This window comes from Pteropus medius, unplaced genomic scaffold (assembly GCF_902729225.1).
Source record: "Pteropus medius unplaced genomic scaffold, Ma_sr-lr_union100, whole genome shotgun sequence".
Classification (NCBI taxonomy): Eukaryota; Metazoa; Chordata; class Mammalia; order Chiroptera; family Pteropodidae; genus Pteropus; species Pteropus medius.
The window spans coordinates 1,654,542-1,681,654 of record NW_024340692.1 but is presented as its reverse complement, the minus strand read 5'-3'; the positions used below and the strand labels follow the sequence as shown (position 1 = coordinate 1,681,654).

The window sequence follows — 27,113 nt, the reverse complement described above, 5'->3', positions numbered from 1 at the left end:
TACTGTATACTTAAAACTAATTTAAATAAATAAATTTGTTTTAAAAGATAACTTTAAATTTAAAAATATAAATATCAGAATAAGAAATAGTCTGGGAATTAAAAATATGATACTAAAATTTTAAATTTCAAAGAAGAGTTGGAAAATTAAGATGAGAAAAATCTCTTGAAAAGTAGAACAAAAAGACAAGTAGAAAATAAGGAAGGGAATATAAGAGCATTAGAGAATAGTCAGTGAGATTCAAAATCCAGATCATTGGAGTATCGATAAGAGAGAACAGAATATAGAAGAAATATGTTATCAAAAAATTCAAGAATATTTTCCAGAATTAAAGGACGTTGGAGAGCCCATTACAATGAAAATTGGGGTTCAACGATGCCAGTTATCATTAAGTTTCAAGAACATGAGAGATAATGGGAAAATCTAAGTTTTTAGAGAGGAAAAAAATAGGTCAAATACAAAAAAGCAGGCATCAGACTTATTAAAAGCTAAAAGACAATGGAGCACACCTCCAAGACTGTGTGAGAACATTATTTCCAACCAATCAAGTATGAGTAATAATACATTTTCAGACATGCAATGTTTTAAAACTTTTACTGCCCTCATACTCATTAATAGGAAGCTACTGGAAAATTGTGTTCCACCAAACAAGTGAATAAGCCAAAAATGAGGAACATGTGGGATCAAGGAAAAAGGGTACTTAAGAGAAAGATGAAGGGCATCCATAGAGTGATAATGAAATAAGATCAGTGCACCTGTGAAGTAAATACTGGGGACTCCAGAACAGGTGTCAACAAGAGATGAAATCAAGTTTGAACATAATGAGATATTCCACACACTATTTTGTATTATGCCATTTTACTGTACATTTTATTTCCATAAACTAGAGCAAAGACCATTTGTTAACTTCTTATCCTGCACACATGTTAACTCAATGTCCTACACATAGTAGGTATTCAAATATTTTTTGAATGAATGGAAGAATGGAATACCTCAATTTGTACGGTATAGTACTATGATAAATGTGTTTCTAGCAGATATGGAGTATCCTAACTTAGGGAACTTCAGTATCCTGATGATAATGATTCATTCCAAATGAGGGATACTGAGTGACACTGATTCCTTCATCTACTTGAAGACCAAAGACAGAACCATTCTATATTTTTAGGGGGACAGTGTGACCTATAACTAGGAAAGTAGACCCAGAAGTTACACTATATGAGTTCATATTCTATTTTGACTACTATAACTAAACTATATTAATACATACTATTAATAGATTTAAATTATGACATAATAGCATATAATGTGAGGGGAGAAGAGGTAAAAGCAGAGAGTTCTTATATGCAAGTGAACTTATCTGCTTAAAATAAACTGTTATAACTATAACATATTTTACGTAAGCCCCTTGTTAACCACAAAGAAAATGCCTATAGAAGTTACACAAAAAATAAAGAGAAAAGAATCAAAACGCATCAATTAAAAAAACACAAAGGAAGACAGCAAGAAAGAGGGACAGAAGAACTACAAGACAAACAGAAGACAGTCAACAAAATGGCAATAATAAATCCTTCCCTATGAACAACTACTTTAAATATAAATTGACTAAATTCCCCAATTAAAAAAAATAGAGTAGCTGAGAGGATAAAAAACCTAGATCCAACTGTATGTTGTCTACAAGAAACTCACTTTAAATTCAAGAACATACATAGGCTGAAAGTGAAAAGATGAAAAAAGATAATCCATGTAAATGGTAACCAAAACATGATAGCTATACTTATATCAGACAAAGTAGACTTAAAGTCAAAAACTGTCTCTATAGACAAAGAAGGTCATTGAATAATGATACAAGCATCAACACAACAGGAAGATACAACAATTACAAATACATAGCCAACATCAGAGCACCTAAATATATAAAACAAATATTGACAAATCTGAAAGAAGAAATTGCCAGCACTACAATAATAGGAGACTTCAATATCCACTTGCAATAATGGACATCCAAACAGACAATCTATGAACAGTGGACTTGAACAATACTACAGACCAAACAGACATATAACACTATGTACCTAAAAGACATATATACAGAATTTATAACCCAACAGCAGAAGAATACACACTCCTCACACAGAACATTCTCCAAGTTAGATCATATGTTAGTCCACAAAATAAATCTAAACAAACTTAAGAAGATAAAAGTCATACCAAGTATCTTTTCCAGTTACAATGGAATGATGCTAGAAACCAGTAACAGAACGAAAATAGAAAAATTCACAAGTACATAGAAACTAAGCAGCACACTCTTGAATAATCACTGGGTCAAAGAGGAAATCAAAAGGTAATTCAAAAATATCTTGAGACAAAAACATAACTTACTGAAACTTACAAGATAAAGCAAAAGCAGTACTAAGAGAAAAGTTCATAGTGGTAAACATCTCTCAAATAAACAACCTAACTTTACACCTCAAGGAACTAGAAAAAAGAATAAATTTAGCCCAATGTTAGCAGAAGGAAGAAAATATTAAAGATCAAAGCAGAAATAAATCTAATAGAGGAGAGAAAAAAAATCAACAAAACTGAGTTGCTTTTTTGAAAAATTAAAATCAACAAATCCTTAGCTAGACTAAGAGAAAAAAGAAGACAAATAAATGAAATCAGAAATGAAAGAGGAGCCATTACAATGGATGTCTCAAAAATTAAAAAGGATCATAAGGGACAATTATTAACAGTTCTGTGCAAGTAAATTGAAGAACCTAAAAGAAATTGGTAAATTCTTAAAAACATACAACCTACCAAGACTGAATTGAGAATAGAAAGTCTGAACTTACCAATAACAAGGAGGTCGAAGTAGTAATCAAAAACCTCCCGGCAACAACAACAACAACAACAAAAACCCAGAACCAGATAGCTTCATGGCTGAATTTACCAACGATTCAAAGAAGAATGAACACCAATACTTCTCTAAAATCTTCCCCAAAAAAAGAGAAAGAAGTAAAGAGAATACTTTCAAACTGATTTTATGAGGCCAGTATCACCTTGCTACTAAAGCCAGATAAAGATATCACAAAAAAGAAAAAAAGAAAGGAAAGGAAAGGAAAGAAAGAAAGAAAACTACAGGCCAATATCTCTGATGAACATAGATGCAAAAGTCCTCAATAAAATACTGCAAACAAAATTCAACAACACATCAAAAAGATTATACACCATGACCAACAGAGATTTACCCCTGGGATGCAAGGCTGATTTAACATATGAAAATCAATCAATGTGATATACCCCATTAACAGAATGAAAGGTAAAAACCACAGAATCATCTCAACATTCATTCATGATAAAACGCTCAGCAAAATATGTATAAAAGAAAATTTCCTCAACACAATAAAGGCCATTTATGAAAAGCCACAGCTAACCTTACTGAACTTTTTCTCTAAGATCCTGTAGAAGGCAAAGATGCTCACTCTTGCCATTTCTATTCAACATAATACTAGAAATACTAGCACGAGCAAACAGGCAAAAAGAATAAAAGGCATCCAAATCAGAAAGGAAAAAGTAAAATTATCACTCTTTGCAGATTACATAATCCTAAATGTAGAAAACCCTATAGAACCATCCCCCCCAAAAAAAAAAAACTGTTAGAACTAATAAACAAATTCAGTAATGTTTCAGGATACAGAATCAACATATAAATACTAGTTGTGCTTCTTTACACTAACAATAATCTATCTGAAAAGGAAATTAAGAACACAATCCCATTTACAATGGCATCGAAAATAATAAAGTGTTTAGGAATAAATTTAAACATTTATTCCTAAATGTTTAGGAGGTGAAAGATCTGTACACTAAAAGCTATAAATCAATAGTGAAAGAAATTGAAGAAGACACAAATGGAGTTACATCTTGTGTTCATGGATCAGAAGAATTAATATTATTTAAATGTCCATCTTACTCAAAACCATCTATTGATTCAATGCAATCATAAAGCCAATGGTGTTTTTCACAGAAATAGAAAAAAATACTTCTAAAATTCATATGGGACTAAAAACGGCCACAAATAGCCAAAGCAATCTTAAGAACAGAGTTGAAGGCATCACATTTCTTGATTTCAAATTATATTGCAATGCTATAGTAATCAAAGCAGTATGGTACTGGCATAAAACAGACATATGAAACAGAAAAAAGAGTCCAGAAATAAATCCAGGTGTATATGATCAACTAATTTTTGACAAGACCCAAGAATACACAATAGAGAAAGGATAGTCTCTTCAATAAATGATATTGGAAAAACTGGACAGCCACGTGTAAAAGAATGAAATTGAACCTCTACATTATACTATACACATAATTAACTCAAATAAATTAAAGACTCGAAAATAAGACCAGAAGCCATAAAACTCCTGAAGAAAGAATGGGGAAAAAGCTCCTTGACATTGTCTTGGAAACATTTTTTTTGGTTATGACACCAAAAGTACAACAACAAAATCAAAAATAAACAAGTGGGACTACATCAACCTAAAAAGCTTCTCATGGCAAAGTCAACGCACGGAATAGGAGAAAATATTTGCAAATAATTTATCTGATATAAGGTTAATAGCCAAAATATATAAAGAACTCATATACCTCAACAGAAAAAAAATAAAATTGAAAAATAGAGGAACTGAATAGACATTTTTCTGATGAAGATATACGAATAGCCAACAAGTACATGAAAAGATGCTCAAAATCACTAATTGTCAGGGAAAGGCAAATCGAAACTACAATGAGTTATCACCTGTTAGAATGCCTATTATTAAAAAGACAAGAGATAACAAGTGTTGGTGAGGATGTGGAGAAATGGCAATCCTTGTACACTGGTGGTAGGAATATAAACTGGTGCAGTCACTGTGGAAAACAATATGGCATTTCCTTAAAAAATTAAAAATAGAACTACCATATGACCCAGCAACCTCACTTCTGGGAATATACCTAAAGGAAACAAAATCATTACCTTAAAAAGATATCTGCACCCCCATGTTTATTGCAGGATTATTTACAATAGCCAAGACATGGAAACAACCCAATGTCCATCAATGGATGGATAAAGAAAATGTGATAGATCATTTCTCAGCCATAAAAAAAGGAAATCCTGCCATTTACAACAACACAGATGAAACCTGAAGGCATTGTGCTAAGTGAAATAAGACTGGTAAAGACAAATACTGTATGATCTTATATGTGGAATCTCAAAAAAAAAAAAAAAAACCAAATTCATAGGTATATGAAACTGATGATTGCCACAAGCAGAGGTTGCGGAGTGGGAAAAATGTGTGAAGACGGTCAAAAGGTACATACTTCCACTTATAAGTTCTAAAGATGTAATGTACAGCATGGTGACTGTAGTTAATAATACTGTATTATATATTGAAATTTGCTAATAGATCTTAAAAGCTCAGATCATAAGAAAAAATTGTGAATATGCGAGGTGATGGATGTTAACTAAACTTATTGTGGTAATTATTTGGCAATATATACATATATCGAATTATGTTGTACATCTAAAACTAATACAGCGTTATATGTCAATTATATCTCAATAAAACTGGGGGGGGAATCATCACTACAATCCAATATAAAAATGAGAAACATTTAAATAAATTAAATGCTAAAAATCAAAAATGTTCAACTTACCTATGGGACAGCAAGAATTCTGCTATTGATATATTTTAGCTAAAATGTATGTCAATACCTACTTGTAGAACATGGCGTTGGAGAATATTCATGGTGGCTTATAAAACTGAATGCGTGTTTAGTTTTAAACAGAAAATCCTAAAATATTTTACATTAAAAGAAATAGTTTAAAAAAACAAATGAAATATTATTCAGCCTTTAAAAAGGAGATCCTGCCATTTGCAACAATATGGATGAAACTACAATACAGTACACTATGCTCAGTGAAATAAGCCAGACACAGAAAGGAAAAAAGTTTGCATGATCTCGCTTAAGTGTAGAACCTAAAAAAATCGAATACACAGTGGCAGAGAGTAGAATGGTCGTTAACCATGGGCAGGGAGGTGGGAGATGAAGAGGCGACATTGGTTAAAGGGTATAAAGTTTCAGTTACATTGGATGGATCCGTCTAGAGATGTAAACAGCGGCATGATGACTATAGTTAACACTGTTTAGAATACTGGAAATTTTTCAAGAGTAAATTTCAGATGCTCTCACCACACAGAAAAAGAAAAGTACTATATTCGATACATTAATTAGCTTGACTGTAATAATCATTTCGCTATGTGCTACCAAATCATTGTGTTGTACACTTTAAAGATATATTGTTTATATTTTTAAAATAAAATTGCATTTCATCACTTAGTAGATGTGTAACAGGAAAGTTACTTAACCCCTCTAAGCTTCAATTTATTCACTTGAAAACCTGGTTATTTATTCAAAGGGTCATTGTGAAGATTGAGCTAATGCATGGGTTTCACATTATAGTTTCCTCAGCTTTGGGATGCTTATTATAAATTCTAAAGTCTGAGATTACCCGGAAAGCAGGTGTAAGAAAGGAACTTGCTTCCCAAGTGGAAAAAGCACTAACTGGAAGTCAGAACACCGTCCAGTAGGGATTCACTACCATCTAATTGTGTAGCACTGGGCCATCACTTAACTTCTCAAAGTCTCATTTTTCTCATCCGTACAGTTTTCATCTGTCCTGCCCTCGTACTCAGTAAACCAGGAGAACTAACTGGGCTGAGAAGTTATGCCTTCCTCCCCTTCACCTGTCTGCTGCCCGGGCCTAAAACCATCCAGGCACACTGTGCTCATAATGCCAGTTGTGGTGTCGAGGCAAGAGGGTTGGCCGCGAGATGGCAGCATTCTCCTGATCACACATGTACACCCTGCAACCGTAAACCCGGTTGAAAGAGGAGAACCGAACACCAGAATCCTGGGTTCTCCTTCTATTTTCTCGGGGCGGGGGGTGCGGGGGGAAAAGGAGGCCTGCTCGGTTTCATTAAAAGAGCAGTTTATCAAAGCTCGTTAGGCGGTGACGGCCCAGAGCAGAAGTTATCGCGAGATCGCCACCGGAAGTGGGTGGCAGCGAGGACGCCGCGACTCACCTCTCCGGAAGGCGAACGGTCCTCTCGAGCTGTTGCAGCCGTTTTCCCCAGTGCACTCTCCTCTGAGGAAAAGCTCGCCTGGCTGCGGCCTTTCCAGCCCCCAACTCGCGCTTTCGGCTTCCCGGACTTGCACAGCTGCGCGGCCCAGCCTGCGGAGGCCCCGCAACGCCCGACCCTTCCCGCCCTCCGCGCTGCAGTTAGGCCGCGCTCTAAGGCCCAGTCCGCGGCAGCTCCGGCGGGTGATGCCAAATACAGCCATGAAGAAAAAGGTGCTGTTGATGGGGAAGAGCGGGTCGGGAAAGACCAGCATGAGGTCGATTATCTTTGCAAATTATATTGCTCGTGACACCCGACGCCTGGGTGCCACCATTGATGTGGAGCACTCCCACGTCCGATTTCTGGGCAACCTGGTGCTGAACCTGTGGGACTGTGGCGGTCAGGACACCTTCATGGAAAATTACTTCACCAGCCAGCGAGACAACATCTTCCGTAATGTCGAAGTGCTGATTTACGTGTTTGACGTGGAGAGCCGCGAACTGGAAAAGGACATGCATTATTACCAGTCGTGTCTGGAGGCCATCCTCCAGAACTCTCCTGATGCCAAAATCTTCTGCCTGGTGCACAAAATGGATCTGGTTCAGGAGGATCAGCGTGACCTGATTTTTAAAGAGAGAGAGGAAGACCTGAGGCGTTTGTCTCGCCCCCTGGAGTGCGCTTGTTTTCGAACATCCATCTGGGATGAAACGCTCTATAAAGCCTGGTCCAGTATTGTCTATCAGCTGATTCCCAACGTTCAGCAGCTGGAGATGAACCTAAGGAATTTTGCCCAAATTATTGAGGCCGACGAAGTTCTGCTGTTCGAGAGAGCTACGTTCTTGGTCATTTCCCATTACCAATGCAAAGAGCAGCGTGACGTCCACCGATTTGAGAAGATCAGCAACATCATTAAGCAGTTCAAGCTGAGCTGCAGTAAATTGGCCGCTTCTTTCCAGAGCATGGAAGTCAGGAATTCTAACTTCGCTGCTTTCATCGACATCTTCACATCAAACACGTACGTGATGGTGGTTATGTCCGATCCGTCTATCCCGTCTGCAGCTACTCTGATCAACATTCGCAATGCCAGGAAACACTTTGAGAAGCTGGAGAGAGTGGATGGTCCCAAGCACAGCCTCCTTATGCGTTGAATATCGCCAAAAGCTTTCTGAAAATGCTTAATTGCCTTTTTTCCCCGCATCTTTTTTTTTAGTATTCATAATGTCGTGTGCTTAAAAGTGGGCTTTGAAATGTGTGCTGCTTACTACTCCATCTTTCTTCCCTACTCCCCAGTCTTTAAACCTTGGACGCTATTTACTCAGCTATCCAGTAGAGCTTCAAGATGGCCTTTCTGAAAAGTTAGTATGGTGTAACACTAAAATAGGTGGTGTGTGTGTGTTCTGATTACCTGGTTATAATAGACAAATCTAAGCCTTTACAATATCTTCCTGTATTCCTTACAAGATTGCAAAGATGGAATGTTACTATTTTATCAGCAAGGTATTAAAATGCATTTATAAATTCTTGGCTTCAATCATGAATAAACATTTGCTGTTAGCAATTTAAAATATGGTCTTATTTGAAAATAATTTGAAGGTAGTTAATATGTAAATCTCAAGATTCTGCCCACAAGTATTGCTTAACTGGTAAATTTTATCTTTTGTGATCTTGGCCCGTCAGCAGTGTTTCATAGCACCTGTAGCAGAGTGATTAAGTGTATTGGCTCTAGAGCTAGACCACCTGACCTGAGTTAAGTAGTCTAGTCTCTTCCCTTACTAGTGCTGTGAACTGGGTGAAGTACTTTATTTCTCGTTTCCTCATTTGTAAAATGTGGGTAATAGCACTACAAAATAGGCTTGTTAGGATTCAAAACAACATGGAAAGCTTTTAGAATGGTGCCTGGCACATACTCAGTACTGTCAGCTATCACCACCACTGACTGAGCCATTCTTGCCCCCAACCCCAAAATTACTGGACATGGAACTTATATATTTGAGTTCTTACTAAATGGCAGGTACTCTTAAATACTTAATGTTTACTTTCTTATTTAATCCTCAACCTATGAAGTAAATTACTTTTTATCTCTAAACATGAGAAAACTGCTATGACTAATTGGACATACAGCTGAACCTAGACAATTTGATTACAGATCCTCCCCCTCTATTACAACCCCATTATTGCCTCTACTGACAAAAGTTAATCATAAAAGTCCTAGCATTTTTTTAGATGTATATTATTTATATAATTCCCCTAACTTTACAGGCAGAGGAAACTGAAGTCAAGGGTGAAGTGACTTCTGTGTTTTACTCACTTTGGACAAAATCAATTTCCCATCTGTTTATTTGGAAATTAGATAATAATGAATCAGATTATGTTACCTACTTCGGGGGGAGGGTTCTGAGATTCCTAATTTGGATTGACAATGTATATTGAAATCAGAAAACAAACCTAAAATGTCCCTTTCCAGCTGCCTTAAAGATTGTTTCAACTGCAATCTCTGTATTTTAGAACCAAGAAACCTGATCATTTTACAAATGAGACATTAGCTCTGTATACAGACATTAAATACAACTGATAGGACTTTAGAATTTCCAAGGCTTTATAAAGGTATTTTAACATTTTTTAAACACTATAGCAGCAGCTGTGGATGACGGTCCCTACCTACAGAGCAACCTGATTATTAAACTCATCTAATTAGGGCCTTTTGCAATAAATATAAAGACTCCAGAAAAACACTCTGAAGTACAGATGCACTCTTTAAAATCACTTTAAAATACATTTAGTAAATCTAGTAATTAAAATGGCAGTAATAAAACACTCTTAACTTGAATCACTGAACCTCACAAATTTCTGCTGATCAGGTTACTGATACTTTAAATGTGACCGTGATCGTTTTATGATTCGCAGGGCACGATTCTTTTTGATGTACAGGAAATTCCAGAGCCAGGTGGTATAATATTGAATGTTTATTCAAGACTAGAGTATGAGTATGTAGAACATATTTACAAATAGTCCCATAGAGGACTCACAAATACTAAATTTAGGATGTAAACTTGACATTCAAGCACATGAGGAAAAAACTATCTGCAATTAATGTGAAGAGAATTTTGCTTTAGAAAATACTTTTCTTACATTGAGGAAAATGTCCTTAAAATGTCCTTTAGTATTCTTAGAGTAGGAAAAAAAAACAAGGAATTCCTGTTTTTCCTATAGATAAAACTGACTTCATAGATCATGGTTAAGAAACACATGGAAAAGAATGGTTTCAAAACACTTATATTTTTGTTTTCAGTTAAATTACTCCCAAATGTTTTTAACCTCAAATAGTCTTTATTCTACTAGATAACATTTTTAATGTTAAGTAACATCACATGCTTGTCCTCTTTAAACATTTAAAATAGTTAGGACATTTTGGCATTATCCAAAGTTTCAAACTGACAGAGAAGCCAGTTTACACAACTTTATTTTACAAATAGTGAATAAGACAAGGTACATTCTGTGTAATCTATGTATATAATGAGAAAAAGTATGTTTACAACAATAAAGTACCCCTCTTTACCTTTACTTCCATCACAGAAGAGGCAAAGAAAATAATTCCAATAGTTCAGTATTTTCATTTGAGTACATGTGTGGACACATCCTCCCACACACATCTACACGGGTGTACATATGGCTATGTATATAATCGGTATAGCTAGAGAGCACACACGACCATGGAAAAGAAAGTATAATAAAAACAATTAAGTGAAAAATACTAAATGAATAAAAGTTAAGATAAACCACAGATTTCAGAGAAAGGATAGGCCCATGGAAAGGGTAGATGAAGATTTCAAGGTGGAAGTGAGATTTGTTCTGCGTCTTCAAGGACAGCTATACTTGTGATAATCTGGAAGACGAAGGTAAAGTATTCCAGCTTCAGATTTGTGAATTAAGGTTTCTAGAGAGCCATACTCATTAAAGCATTTCAGTAACACTAAAAATCTCAAATTTCACTTTCTCCTAAACCATTTTGATTATGACTTGGCTGTATTTAGACCTTCCCTCTCCAATATTGCCTACATAGCAGCTTTTTGACTTCAAGGGTCTGTTCTGATCACGTCACTTCTTTGTTTAAATTCCATTAATTACATTGCTAATTCCAGAAGAGTTCAAATATGAAGGTCCCCTATGTAGATTCCTCTATTACTCCTTCTACTATCTTACAGTTATAAGAATTAAAGGAAATTATATGTATTAAGTAGCTAGGTAGGAATGGCCCAGGCAGTCTGTAGATAATGATGGCTCTACCTCCTCTCCAACATGTTAATATCGGATTCAGTTTTCTTAAGGCAGACTAGTTTCCCAGTTTACCTGTAGAGTCCTTTATTCATTGTATTAATAAAGGAATACAGCACCTTAGGAGCTTTTCCTCTTTTCCACTGCAAGTTTGTGCTTTTTTCTGCTATCTTTTCTCAAACACACAACAAAAACTGGCCTTCAAACTGGGACTGAACAAACAACTGAGAGACAGTTGGCCCAAAATAAGTGAAGGAAGATCAACTATTAGGTCCATCCACTTCCAGAACTCTCCCTTTCCCTTTTCTCTCCTTGCCAATTTCTTAGCAAAGGGAAAAGGTTTTGATGGTTAAAAGTTGGGGCTACAGAGGAGTACTGTAGGTGCTATCACGCTTCCAGTGTGTGCTCATTCCTCTTGGTTCAGAGGGCCATGGCATGTATTCACTTTGATGCTAGAGATAAGCTCTTTTCTTGGCTGTGGGCCATAAGTGAGGCAGGATACTATACAAGAGGCCTCACATCTGACTCCCACTCGGAGTCCAGAAGATCTACAGGAGGCCAACCCTGCAGCCATATCCTATTGGCCTTTTAGTTATTTCTATGGGGTCTTGAGATTTATTACTGAAGGAAAATAGGATCAAATCCTAGCTTCACCACTGACTTAGCTGCGTGACACTGAACAAGTTACTTAACCCCAAAATTCAGTTTCCTCAAGTTATTTTGAGGCTATTCTGTAGGCAGCGGGGAACTAATGGTTTACGAGGAAAGTAACATAATCAAAATTAGCTCCTCTCCCTCAAAACACTACCCTCCCCCCCAAAAAAACCAAACGACACATAAATTTTTTAATTTTTATTTTTGTTAAAATATAAAACTAGAGTTAAATTCTCCAAGTCTAAATTAGACTAAATATAAATCTGCTATACAACCCACTAAATGGATTTATAGTTAGTGTTCCTTAAAAGTGTATAGTCATCTCCTTCTCTACCTTTTTCCTTTTCTCTAAATTCCTTCTGCCCCAGTCTTCACTTACTATCACATGCACTTCATTCGAGCAAACATTTTTCAGGATCAACCTACTTGAGTAATCATTAAGCCCATTTAGAGCTTTCTCAAACTTAAACTTAGTCATTTTGACTACACATCTCAAGGCACTATTTTTCTCACTTTTTTTGGTTAGTATCAGAATGTTCCATTAAGAAACAATAAGTTGTATATTTCCCTAAAATGAAAGATCATTGTATTCAATGGTTATTATGTTAACCACTTAATAAAAGTACATCAAAAACCACTCATCCTTATCTTAATTAACTGAAATTAAAACTAATAAATTAAACTACTACTTTGCCATTTACTTAATGCTTACAAGATTCAAGAAATCAAATGGCTTCATGTAACTTGACGTTTACTTTCCAAATACTTCACATTTCAACCCCATACAATAATACAAAGAGAAAATCCAAACATAATCTTCTTACCTAAAAACATTAGAGGAAGCTAAAAGGCACTGTTTAAGTCTTTTTAGACCTTGAAAAAAGAATTACACTTCCAATGTGTATTTAAATTATAAATCAGTTTTTAAATCAGCCTGCTTCAATTGAAGACATCAGTTAAATTAACAGGGCTACTGCTTCATCAAGTCGAATGGAGATTCTTTTGTATCAAGGCTCTTATTTAAGATTTCTTCTTCTGCAAAATTGATTTTAAAAAGGAGAAAAGGATAAGCAAAAAAAAAAAAATAGGACAGATTCTTAGTAGCAAATTTCAGTTTTCTTAAGTAAAAAATTCACATACAAATACTTAACTATGATATAATTACCATTATTCTCACTGAGGTATTCTCCAGATACTCTCTGGAAAATATCAATACATCCCTCTTAGAATACTTTTCAATATACCAGTATTTAATTATCATGGGCAAATCAAAGTGATATGTAAAGAGTATCACCAGATCTATATGTGTTCTAACATGCTTTAAACTCTTAACAATGAAAATTTTCAAAATATACAAAAGAGGATTATCATTAACCCAATGTATCCATCATCCAGCTTCAATAATTCAATAATTATTTATTATTAATAGCTAATGGGTTAAACTGTGTCCCCCAAAAAGGTATATTGAAGTTTTAACCCCAGGACCTCAGAGTGTGGCTTTATTGGAAATAGGGTCATTGTAGATATAATTAGTTAAGGTGAGGTCATTCTGGAGTACGGTGGGCTCTTAATCTGCATGCCCGGCATCCTAGTAAGAAAGTGCACAGACACTGAAGGGGAGAATACCATGCGAAGACAGAGGCAGAGAATCGAGTCATGATGCCACAGGCCAAAGAACACCCAGGGCTACCAGAAGCTAGAAGAAGCAAGAAGGATTTTCCTCTGGTGGCTTCAGAAGGAACACAGTTCTGCCAACACCTTGATGTTGGTTTCTAGCCTCCAGAACTTACTGCCTCCAGAGACAACAAATTTTTATTGTTTTAAGCCACTCAGTTCCAGATACTTTGTTTCCACAGCCCTAGAAAACTAATGTACTCACCTAACTTGTTTTGTCTCCCCACCCCCACCAAATTTATTTCAAAGCAAATCATAGATATTATTACAAAAATGATATTTAACATAGTGTTTCTCAACTTCTTTAGAACCATCTTCCTTCCACTAGCCAAGAAGATTCTGTCGAGATTTCAGTAGCTTGTATTACAAAAGCAACAGATTTCGGGGTTTTGGTTTTGTTTTCCAATCCTGTCTCATACCAATTGTAAACTACCTACACATCACTAGAGATTCTGAAAGTAACCATAAAAGTGATGGGTTCCCTCTTCTCATCCTAGTTGAAAGGAGAATGTTTTGTCACATTAACAAAGCTCATGTAGCATTCACTGCACACTATTTTTATGAAAAGTTGAGAGAAAACTTCAACTGATCAACATGTACAGATCTATTTTATCTTACCTTTTAAATTAGGTAGTTCTCCATGACTACATGATATTGGGGTCCTCGGTCTTTGTTCCACTGGAGAAAACTTAATTAGTGGTGAAAGGGACGTGCGTAAAGATGGTTTTGTATAGTCAATGTGCAAATCATGAGTATCCAAAAAGTTATACATACCATCTGTTTGCATGTTTGAGGGAGTAGGGCTCAATTGTGGTTTGTGTCCTTCAGGTATTTCAGAATTAGAGAGGTAAGTTTCTTCCCTTTTCTTAGACAGAGATTTTTTCAGAGCCTCATATCTACTGGAAATGGCCTGTAAATTTAAATCTGATTTTGGAGTCGTCTGTCTTTCTCTCACAACATCTTCTGGAAAAATGCCACTTTGCATAGGACTATTTGGTTCCAGTTTAAAATTGGCTTCTGTACTGCTGGAGCTATTAAGACTTAAGTGGCCAACTTCTTCTGGAAGAGTTTCATGTAATATGCCAAAATCAGTATCCTTAAAACTATTGGAACTAATTCCACTTGATATCTGAAAAGAATTCCATAACATACTTTTATGCATGGAAGGTTCTTTGTAAGAAGCTGGCGAGTATTCCAATATTTTAATATATTCACCTTCACTGCTACCTATCACATCTCTCCTACTGCTTACAGCAGGAGAGAGCGTCTCTGTTTGGGTAGTTTCTAGAAGGTTGTTCTGTAAAGCAGTACACTCCAAATCTTGCTTGCAAATTATCTTCTTATTTAACAAATCTGACTGACTTTGTGTCGTTGGTTTATCTATGAGACTGGTCACCACACGTTTCTGAGGCGAACACTTGAGGCAATCTGAAACAATTTTCTCTTCAGGCAAATGAGAATGGCTATAATCAAATTCAGTGGTTGCTGAGAAAAAACTGGCCATGCTAAATTCTTTTTGATTATGCAACACACGTAAGGATTCTGGCAATATTTTTCTATGTTCAGTATCCATTTGAACTGGTTCTGTACTTCTGTTATCTTCCATTTCAACAGCTTTTCTCCATGAGCTCCTAATATCACTTACTAATTAAATGAAGGGAGGGAAAACACAATTTACTAATATTCGCAAACACAGCATGCAATTAAACATTTCATTTCTAGTGCTCAAGATAAAGCTACTATGTTCCATAGATATGCTGGTTGGATGATAAGGCTCCCACAATATACCAAAGCCCAACAACATCAAACAACTCCATCTCCAACTGATAACACACAAATAACAAAAGCTGTTCTGAAATGTGCATATATTTTCGCACAGCATATACAAATTGCATGTATTAAAAAGCTATTTTTGGGCCAATGTTCAGATAGTAGTTTAGGCTTTGCAGGCTATCCGGTCTATGACAACTACTCAACTTTGCCATTGCAGCATGAAAGCCGCCATTAACATGTTGACAAATGAGCAAGGTTGTGTTCAATACAAATTTGTTTACAAAAACACACAGGGCAGGCCAGATTTGTTCTGTAGGCTAAAGTTTGCCGACCACCATCAGGCTGTGGTGGATTCTATTTGAAGTGAATCAATTTCACTTTAAATATGTCATTTCTAGCAGCATAATGGAAATTATATTTAACCGCTCAACCATGATTATGTGCCTACATAAGGACAACAATATCAAAACTTTGCTGACAAAAATTATAGGTTATAAGAAAAAAGTTCTGGACATTCTGGCTAGCTTTAGGAAGGGTAGAAAAGATCTCTATACGTAGTTTTTGGCTGATGCTGCTTTGTTGACTAGGAGAAAACAGCCTCTATACTCTATAAATGTGATCACAGATCAGATGTGGAGGTAAGGATTTTTTAAAAGTGATCAACTATTTTCTAGGAAAGAGTCAAGTTATACAACAAAAACAAAACTGTACAGTACCAGTGCAAAATAATACTGCTAAAGAGGACTGCTATACAAGTGAGAGTGCCCACATTTAATAATTCAATAAAAAGTCCCTTACATCGAAACAAGGAGCCACTACCACTAAACTTAAAGATATAAAAGAGTTTTAAAGTGAACTTCCAGAAGATCTGTCAGACCATGGTTCTAATAGAAGTAATGTCTAAGAAAAAACGTGACAGAAAGCATTATAAACTTACTCAAGTTTTCTGGAGTTCGAGGAATTTGGTTCCTTGTTAAGAACGGGTTAGAAACTAAAGAATCAATCAGTTGCTCTAGTTTTACTTCTTTTCCTGTAGAGAGCTGTGGTGAATCAGATAAAACTGTCCTCGCAACCTAAAACAGAACAGAAAAAGTAATTACCCCCAAATTAAGCTCATTGGTAGAATGCAAGAAAAGTCCTGATAATAACAAAAAGCACTTCAGTCAGCAAACCTTCCCGTAACAGATGACACAAAAATAAGCTCAACAATATAGCTCTCAGACAATCCCTAAAGACTGTCTAGGCACAATTCTTAAAAGCCAAATAGAAATCAACACAATGTTTCCTCGCTTATATATCCCATTATAAAGAAAAGAAAAGATAAGGATCTTGAAACTTGGGAAGATTTAGAGATAGTTTTGACTACACAGTGACCTACACTACTATCCACCACATCTTTGAGCTTAATAACATTCTTTTAACCAAAAAATGTTCTTTTCCTTCCATATCAGAAAAGAAAAAAAGACCAACTGACCATCTTTTCTTTACTGTAATCAACTAACAAAGAGAAACAACAGAATATTTAGAGACCATGAAACTTGCCCAACCTCCTCATGTTACAACCAAGAAAAATGACTGACATCCAGCTCTCTTATTTGGACACTATTCATTACTTTAATCAGAACTGAGATAGAACTGAGATAGAGAAGGGAACTCCAATACCTGAATCACTAAACCAAATTTTTCTTTCATTCTCTCAGGAATATAAAGTAGCTAATTTACTCTCTGGCTACTTATCCAAATTCAAACAATGCTAAGTGATGTTGTAGGAAACTGTAATATAAGTAACATTAAAGAATGGCTTGTAGACCACCTAGGAAGACCAAGTGCTGCAGGCATAAAAAAATAAAAAAATAAGGGATTGTAAACTGACAAGGTCCTTGCAATCTATGAGGTCAACCAAGGGTTGCTTCCCCTAAAAAAAAAAAAAGGCTTCGGCATTTAATTTGTGTAAACTGAGTTCAGTATTACTACTGAGCAATAGTACTATCATGTGGTCACTTGCCAATAAAGTAGAATAGCATGAAGGAACAAAGCTGGTTAGGAAAACAAAGATCATGAACAATGATGTAATTAATCAGTTTTTAAAAAATTTAGAATGCAGGACAAAAACCTTTGTTCAGTAATAATGTGATACTGTAGTCTTTGATCTAATATTCAAAAAAAAAAAGGAAGCTCAGCTAAGCAAAAGACAACATTCACAGAGTATTTAACAGAGTATAATTGATTATATTTACCCAACAACTAATGTAATAGTTAATCTCAAAAATATCATAGATGTATTATTTTTATACTTCTGGATATTTATAGGATGGGACATGAGTTCTAAACCATGGATGTACTCTTAATAAGTTTATAAGAAATCTATTTCTACATTTGAGGACCAATTTTGCTTTAACCATTTTTATTATCTTGACCTCCTTTCTCAAATTATCTCTAATAAATCAATAATTAACTGTACTTCACTTATAATCACAACACTATAGAAGAAATAACAGATAATTTGGTATACTTGTTAAAATCCTTTTCTAACCTCTTCTGCCAGATAATCTTGCTCTTTTTGGAATGGATCACTTTTTTTAACTGGCAGGGGCTCTCCAAATGCACTACTCTCTACATTCTTTGCAGTATTTGATGATGGGAGGTCTTCCATTTCAAATTCCAGTGTCTTCTTAGAAATTGTTTCATTATCCTTTCTAGGTGTTCTCATCTTCGTGTCCTGAAGAAGATAGACATATACTGTTAAAACCTTAATAGGACATGGTTCTATAGTGTGACAGCATGTCTGCTTTACACACAGAAGGTCCTGGGTTTGTGCCCCAATGGAGCCACAGTCCATGGCCGATGGCCATGCCATCCTGAACAAATCCGATGTCTGATCTTGGACGCTAAGCAGAGTCAGGCCTGGTTAGTACTTGAATGGGAGACCACCTAGGAAGAAAAGTGCTGTAGGCATAAATAATAATAAATAATAAATAAATAAAAATAAAATAAAACCTTAATAATCATGCATCATCTTCATTAGAGATTCTTTTCTCATATTCTCATTTAGAAGCAACAGTGAATATATAAATAGAAATGGTACTAATGTGCAAATACTGGCACATGTGAAAATTAAAATTTAATTGGGATATCAATAAAAATAATTAATATTTTATCATAAGTTAGTATGGTCAGAATTAATTAAAAATTGTTTTAAAATGTACCTTTTCAAATAGTGTAACACTTTTTCTATCTGATGATGAAACTGGCTGCAACAGGAAAGAAGCAGGGCTAAAAAGAAAAAAAGATAACAACCCAAGTTATGAGTAGGAAAAAATACCATTCACTTGATGTATCTGAATATTCTAAAGACACTGTCTGCCCCGTATCTGTCCGTTACGATTTCACTCAATTCGTCCCGGTCATCAAAAGGCAGTTTATTCTAGGGAGGTATGGTGACAATTAGAGCAGTACTTAAGCCCAATTTGTGTATCAGCCTCCCAAATTATGAATATTTGCCTTACCTGCTGTATATTTTTAGGTTGAGAGCATTTTTTTACAAGGGTTAAATGATTTGATGAACACTCAAGAACTTGAGTACAGGGTAAGAACAAATTCAATTAATTAGAATCACATTATTATAATGTCTTCTGGCTTTAGATCATAGTTCATTGTAGCAGTTCTTTCTTTTAAGATTCTTTAGCTATTTCATATCCAAAATCGTATCTTATGCTGAATTTTACTAGACAGCAAATAATTACATTTACCATAAAGTCAGTTATTCAACTTCAGTATGCTGCATTCTACACATAGTATTCTTTAATCTTAGATTATCTTGTCCCTTTGAATAAACATAAAAACCTTATGCATATTTTCATTATAATTACAAAATAAGTTATTAAATTTCTGAAGCCTTCAAAGCAATGATAACTTTAACCATTCATCTTCATCAAATTTAATCATGGACTGGGTCTGTTCACGGCCAAAAGCTTCTCTATTCTAGGTAATATAAAAGGCAGGATAACCAGAGACCACTTTCAACATCAACCATGACAGGGCTTTGCTTCTGTTCACAGCCAGAAATATAAAATTAACAGCTTTTCAGATATTTTATAAAATAGCAAATATGCTTTTTCAAAGTTTTTCAAATATGTCTTTTTTAGAATCATCATCTACCTTCCAAACAATGCAAAAGCACTAAAACTGCTCAAGCTTCAGCTTCACCTCAACAGGACATAATCTATATACATCAAAGGCAAAAGATGAACTATCTACTGCAATTTTATCTTAGTTTTTCCAAAAACTTAACATTAAAATGATCAAAAGCCCTTTGAAGCAGGGCCAGCAACCCATGAACCAAGGCCATTAAGATGTCATCACGAGATGGTGAGCTCTTTGAAGACGAAGACTATGTCTTTCTAAAGGCTATCCCCAGGGGCTAACAGTGCCTGATACTTGATAATGCAACACATATCTGTAACTGACTGACAGATTGACTTGATCGATGAATGTTACTTAAGGATAAGGTTCTTACAGATGCTACCAAATTTTTTTCTACTTTATCCTGCAAAGCCTCATAATAGAGAAAAATGGAAATATATTCTATACCTTCTCTCTCATTTCTGAACTGGCAACATGCGGTCGGCACTGCTAATATCTCAATCCAAAACAACTTTAAGGCAGTCCTGGCTCAGTCCTTACTCTCAATCTACTTGCCAAAACTGAGGCCCATGAAATTCTGGCACGGTACAAGAACAAAAGAAAGGGTGCTGATCCCATTGCGGGACTTGCTCCTAAGGAAAGAGCACTTCCAAAAGAAAAAAAAGAAAATGACATGCTTTTTTTAGGAGTAAAAATTTTAGAAAAACTTAAGTCTAAAAATAAATGAAATGTTACAAAGCCATTACAAGTAATAATTGGTAATGTTAAGTAAACATACAACACACTAAAAAAACTGTATTTATACTATGGTAATATTTAGGAAATTTTGTATTTTATAATACAAGACTATATCCATGCTTTGATTAGAACTAAATTTATGATTGTAAAAAAATGCCTAAAAATGATCCTGAGGAAATAATCTGACAAGCGATTTATTAAAAATTTTGGTTAACAATTTTTCATTTTTATTTGGTGGTATTGTTACAATATGTCTACAATTAACAGAAATAGTAAGTAGGTTTATAAAAAGAGAAAGATATAATATTGAAATTCAATTTCTAAGACTAAGGATACCTTGTTGACAGGCATGCAAGATCATACTGCCCTATCTTTGAAATGCAGTAAAGGAGAAACTATAGTGGTTAAAGGTCTAAAAATAATCACATCACCATTACTAGAAATATCATGGAACTCACTTCCAGAAACTATTGAAAAAAGAGGTAGTGTCCACAGTATATAATAAAGGCATCATCAATCACTGAATTCTGGTTTTAAGTGTGGTGAAGCCTCCATCAGCTCATCTGACCAAAACCAGACATGAGATTTACAGAGAAGACTATTTATATTTTAGTACCTGTGAATGAAAACTGCATGTGAAAAGGCTAATAATACACTCTAAAAACTATATTCTTTCCATGTTTTTTAACTGAAGAGTTATACTGATTATATCCACATATGAATTTCCAGTTAACTACATTGATACTGATATAAGATGCCAATAAAATTTTTAGTATAATAATTTAGTATAACTACATGCAAAAAAGGCATTATTTTCTTTACATACAATCCACCCACATTACGTTACTAATAAAATATTTTATTATAAAATACCTTTTATAGTAAAGAATTCTGAACAAGTTTATCTCCACATCCCAGTAACTCAACTCTTCACCTCTCTTCTGCCATCAGGCAGTAATAACCTTTCATATCCCATTTAGCACTTATCCTTCATCATCAAAAGCCTTCCCTTCCCCTACCTCCCTTGAATATCCTAACCTATAATTAAAGTATCAAAAGATAATTAAAAGATCCATGAGCTAGGAAAAGGATAAGAAGACAAATGTGGAGATCAAAATATATTTATACGATTTCTTTTTCCCATATTAAGAGAAGTCATTTAAATTAAATTCTTACAAGCTGTGTCTGGCTCCTGTAGAATTCTGATAACACATCTTAGTACAAAATTCTACTTCAAGAAAGAATCTTAAAGTTCAATAAAGTTCATAAATAAAATCTGATTTTTTAACTAATCTACTAACTCCATCAATCTTTAGTCCAGCGAGAGACTTTTAATCAACATATTTAATATGCTCTCTCACAGGAAGACAAACCAAAAACATAATTAAGATTGGGAGGCACCAACTATTCCCCGCTAGCATGCTTTAAGATCAACTGTGATAAGAAGATAAAAGCCTAATAACTCCACTATTTCTCTTCAATATCAAGTCTTCACAGATTTCATTATGTCTTTAGGTACTCAGAAAATCAACATCACATCCAGATCTAAGAATAAAAATATAATTCTTCCACAACTCATCCTGACCTCCTCTGAACCAAAAAATTACTGCAGAGGAAACTACCAATAGCTCAATTTCACATACAGTAGTGCCCCACCCCCTTATCCATGGGAAATACATTCCAAGACCCCTAGTGGATATCGGAAATGACAGATAGTACCAAACTCTATACATACCATGTTTTATATACAGGTATGTTATATACATACCTTTTCACTTAAAGGAAACACTTCACAGCTTCTCTTTGACATATCTAAAATGTCAGCATCACTACTCTTGCATTTTGGGGCCATTAGTAAATAAAATGAGGGTCACTTGAACACAGGCACTGTGATACCCCGACAGTTCATCTCCTAACCAAGACAGCTACTAATGGCTAGGCAGTGAGGATACTCTGGAAGAAGGGATAAGTCACATCCCAGGCAGGAGAGAGCCAGACGGCCCAAGATTTCATCCTGCTACTCAAAACAGCACACAATTAAAAACTTATTTCTGGAATTTTCCACTTAATATTTATGGAACATGGCTGACTGCAGGAACTGAAATTGCTGATAAAGGGGTACTACTGTATAAGTTTGACCCATGTTATGGTGTTTCGACTTATTCAGAGTATAAAAAGGACCTCAATTCATTTAAAATTTAGAATTTACTTTTAGAATTATTCTAAGTATTTTGTTTCCAAATCTGTGCCTCATTTACATGGGGAAATTGGACTGAAAAATACCTAACTCGGGACAAAGGGTAACAGGAAAAAAATAAAATAAAATAAAAGAATCTGTTTAGTATGTCTGTATTTGATTGCTACTTAATTTAAAAAAATATATTCCGCAAGCTGATTACATATATTTAGTTTAGAGATTTTCCCTTATATTACCTGCCATCAGTTTCAGGGGCCAAAATGGGATAATAGAGAAAACAGGCAATAAAGAAAATGAGAATGCTCCTGAAGGAAGTTACAATAAACTAAGTAAGTTCAGGTTTTTTAAATGTTAAATTTTGGTATCTGATTAAATCAGAAGTCTTTTTTTTTTGAGAACTCTTTTTTATCAAATGGCATATTTCATATATAATATTATATCAAATGTAATACAAATACACCAAAATATAATACAGATATTATATGCTGTTCAGGTTGAAGTAGGAAAGGTTGGACTGCCCACAGGCTAAATTAGATTCATTCACAGAACCAAAGGGCACAACAGAATACAGACTGAAGACTACCAGAGTAGATGATCTCAAAAGTCCCTGAACTCTTGGATTTAGTCAATAGCTACAACTGGTTTCAAAGAAGTTTACATACATAAAAAAACAAAAATTCTCAAATTTTCATCAGATAATTTCCATGTTTTTTCCTTCAAAAATTAGATGATCCCCATGAATCCCAACATTTAGATAATAGAAAAATAGAAAAAATATATGCCCATGCATCAGAAATGTTGAGTCTTTCCTGAAAATATAGATTAGCAGTGGAAAAATACTGTCTGATTAAGAGAAGAAAATTATGGACTATCCCATAGTAGAGAAGCTTAAAAACTAGCTAAAAATGAGACAAAAATTAATAAAGGAGGAAAAAATCAATATGAAAATCAAATTTGTTTTACCTGTTGGCTAGATCACATACAGTTCCTAGTGTATCAGTGGCTCTTCTACAATCATTTTCCTGGTTATGTTGCTTAGGTATATCTAAAGAAATAGAAAAATTAATAACTCTTTATTTATGTTTTTACATTCTAATATTGGCAGATCTCTTGAAATTCTACAACTTCTTAAGTGAAGGAAACAAAAAAATCAGAATAATAAGAATGCTAATAGGAAAAGACAATTATTTAATTGTTAAGTATAAAGTGACAGTAGGACAGTGATAAAGAATATATAATAGGCTTTTCTAAAAAGATTGATAACTAACACTAAGTTTCCAAAAGAGACAGTCCATTTTTCTCCAGCATTATATAGCTATGTTTCATGTTTAAGTACACAGATCATGCAATTACCATATAAACCAGCAAAAACAAAAAGTTATAGTTCTTAGCATATTTCAGCTCAGCATCTATGACTTCATTCAACCTATGTACTTATTCTTCAACATATCACTGAAGAACTACGAGCTATTATTGTACTAAAAACTGGAGAAAGAAATAAAAGATGGAGACCTACCTTCAAGGAGTTAGTGTAGAAAAAACTTGATAAGTAGAAAATTATGTATACTGCTATAGTATTATGATAGAAGTATGCAAGGAGGCAGAAGGGCATCTGCCCCAGACTAGGGAATGTGAAGAAGGCATAAAAGTACTGAGAGAATAAGGTATAAGTTTGGTATGGAGTAGCAGAGGGTATATCTAGTAAAAGTACTGGTAAGAAATGAAACTTATGAGGAAAACCATGGCTAGATTACAGAAGATTTGATATTCCAGGGGCGGCTCTTCTTCTTTCAACATGTTAGCTTCTGAGAGACTATTTACACATGTGTCCAAAGTGATACTATAGAAGAAGCCAATGGATATTACATAAAGTTTTCCTTTTAATCCATCATAATAGTATGCCATCTTATAACATTTTCAATACCCTATGCTTTTGCGGCTACTAATTATGACGGAATTACTGAGATTTATAAAACGTTATAAAAATGAACACAAATAACACAAACTTGACAACCACAAACTAAAACGCTTATGCATAACTATAAACAATATCTGATGGTGGTGGGCACAGTTGATGCACGTTTGTTCTGGTATGTAAGAGTTTGTAAAGTAAAAGTTGCTAGGTGAAAAAGTGCTTAGAGCTTTTTTCTTTTTCTTTTTCCTAAAGGTAATAGGTGACAGGAAGCCACTGATGTGTATTATACCTGGAGATGAAAAGGACCATGTTTATATTACAGAAAGACCACTGAGAGCCACTTTTAATATGGAATAAACAAAACACTGGAGGCAGAGTAGCTAGTTATAACACAATTCTAGGCAAGAAATGACAAAAACAGTACTTAAGCTGTAAGGATAGCAAAGGAGGGGATAGGCATAACAGGGCATTTAGGAGGTTAAAAAGAAAAACTGAACTCATCACTACAAAGCGAACCAAGATGAAGCAGACAGTGACTCCTACCATAAACACGAGAACCGCTAAATAAAATGTAAGGGGAAAAAATGCCCAGAAGAAAATAAAAATCATCACATGCCAAAACCAAAGATGGAAAGCATGATCAACACAGTAAGCTCACACTGAGAAATGAAAGCTCAGTGAGATAGGGTCCAGAGGCTGAACACCGGAGACATAATGGCTGCATGGTAACAAGAAATATCATCTTGGATCACTCAGGCTGGAATCTGAGAGACTGGCATAAGGCAGAACACTGTAAAGGCTGCTCAGCCTCTGAAGAGATTATAAAAATTCTGCCAACTGGACTAGGAAAGTAGCAGAGAAGCTTGCTGTCAACCTGGAGTCCTGAGTGAAAAAAAAGGAAAGAAAGAAGGAGAAAGGAAGGAAGGAAATTTAAAACCTAGCCTACTGAAAAGGAGGTGTGAAATCCGAACTTACACTAACTACTTATTGTAGGAATCCCAAACCAGAGATACTAACCGGCCTAGCTCAAGGGAAACTCCTGAGTCCCTAGGCCACTCTGTAGAGACCCTTCTACAATTCAGGGCCCATGTGACTCTTCCAGGGGTGAGGAGACTGTCATTGAGATCATAGTCAAGTGTTTCAATAGGAAGCAAACCACCATGAAAATTAGTAGGCAGAGCATATAGGAGCAGAGTATCTGAAACAGAGAGATATAAGAAAAATCGACAAAGATAAAATCAGTACATTTTAAATGATTAGCAAAAAAGAAACAGAAGCCATAAGGAAAGATGATACCATGAAAAATAGACAGTTTTGAAAAAGAAGCAAATGAAAAGTATATTCACGAAAACTAAATACTAAAGGAATAAGTCAAAAATGAAATTAAACATAACTAAAGTGATAATTAGTAAACCATAGTAGAGATTCAAGGAAAATACCTAGAATGCAGCCCAGAGTTACAAAATTATGTATGAATGAGAAATTAAGAGATATGAAAGACAGAATCAGAAGTCCCAACAGGAGTTACAGAATCAAAGGGTCAAAAGAATGAGAGGAACAATATTAGAAATCAGTGAGTAAGTTTCTAGAACTAAAGAAAGATATGAGCCTTCACATTAAATAAATATATACTAGTCCCAAACAGGCTAAATAAAAACAAATCTACATTTAGACACATCTCAATGAATATGCCTGCATAATACAAAAATAAATTGAAGTCTTATAAGCAACCATACCTACAAATGAATGACAATTAGATCGACAGTAAATGTCTGAGAAACAACATAAGGCAGAAAGCAATAAGATTATATCAAAGTCCTAAGGAAAAATAAAGTGTCAATCTAGAATCCTACATCCAGTCAGACTATCATTCAGGATTAAGTGAAAATAAAGACAGTTTCCCAGAAAGACGAAAGACTACTCTTCAGAGTCCATTACTAAAAGTAAAGGATATACTTCGAGATACACTTCTCGAAAGAAAAAAAGTACAGAAGTAATAGCAACCAAAAGAAAGAAAATCTGTAAATGTGTTGGTAAATCTAAACACAATGATTGTTAAAAACAATTTCTATAATGTCGTTTTTAAAAAGTGGGGGCAGGGGAATTATTCTAGAATAAAAGTGAGTAAGAGAACAAAACAACCAAATGAAATGAGTGAGCACTCACTGGACATTTTGGGGCATAAGAGACATTTTATTCATCAACTTTAGAATGGAAGAACAATACTATGTATTGTTAGATTCATACAGATAAAGTAAAATTTTTATAAACACACATCAGAATAGATATAAGATTCAGAATAGTAATTATCTCAGCAAATGCAGGAAGAATGAGGTTAAGAAATGGCAGATACCCAAGGTTTAACTACATATGTTACTTTAAAAAAATCTAAAGCAAATATTGTAAAGATTTGTCAAATGAATGTTCAGTAAACAGGTATTTATATTATTCCCTGCATTTCTTATATGCTGAAATACAATTTTAAAAAAAAACTTAAACGAAAATTACTTTGACTAAGACATACTATGTAAGGTATAGGAGAGAAAAAAGTTGTTTTACTACAAAAAAGTATAAAAAAAATGTTACAGTTCCCCAGCTCAGAATAAGGCTC

The 27,113-nt window shown here is 34.8% G+C and overlaps 2 protein-coding genes and 1 non-coding gene across 3 annotated transcripts in view; 1 reads left to right on the top strand and 2 right to left on the bottom strand.

The window, feature by feature from the left end:
- Positions 1-7,069: 7,069 nt before the first annotated feature.
- RRAGA (Ras related GTP binding A) lies at positions 7,070-8,701 on the top strand. The gene has a single exon (XM_039870351.1). It carries the CDS (start codon positions 7,343-7,345, stop codon positions 8,282-8,284), a length of 942 nt encoding a protein of 313 aa, XP_039726285.1. The 5' UTR covers positions 7,070-7,342; the 3' UTR covers positions 8,285-8,701.
- Positions 8,702-10,548: 1,847 nt separating this feature from the next.
- Positions 10,549-27,113, bottom strand: part of HAUS6 (HAUS augmin like complex subunit 6) — a 34,021-nt gene continuing 17,456 nt past the window's right edge. The window contains exons 12-17 of the mRNA XM_039870258.1: positions 23,551-23,632; positions 18,716-18,782; positions 18,043-18,228; positions 16,447-16,582; positions 14,355-15,380; positions 10,549-13,097 (exon numbers count right to left, since the gene is read on the bottom strand). Of these exons, the coding sequence (XP_039726192.1) occupies positions 13,033-13,097; positions 14,355-15,380; positions 16,447-16,582; positions 18,043-18,228; positions 18,716-18,782; positions 23,551-23,632 (1,562 nt within the window). The 3' untranslated portion in view covers positions 10,549-13,032. The remainder of the gene's footprint in view (positions 13,098-14,354; positions 15,381-16,446; positions 16,583-18,042; positions 18,229-18,715; positions 18,783-23,550; positions 23,633-27,113) is intronic.
- Positions 18,864-18,994, bottom strand: LOC120599074 (small Cajal body-specific RNA 8). Its single transcript, XR_005651806.1, has one exon.

Coding starts and splice junctions, on each gene's coding strand:
- RRAGA (XM_039870351.1), top strand. CDS start 7,343: ATGCCAAATACAGCCATGAAGAAAAAGGTGCTGTTGATGGGGAAGAGC.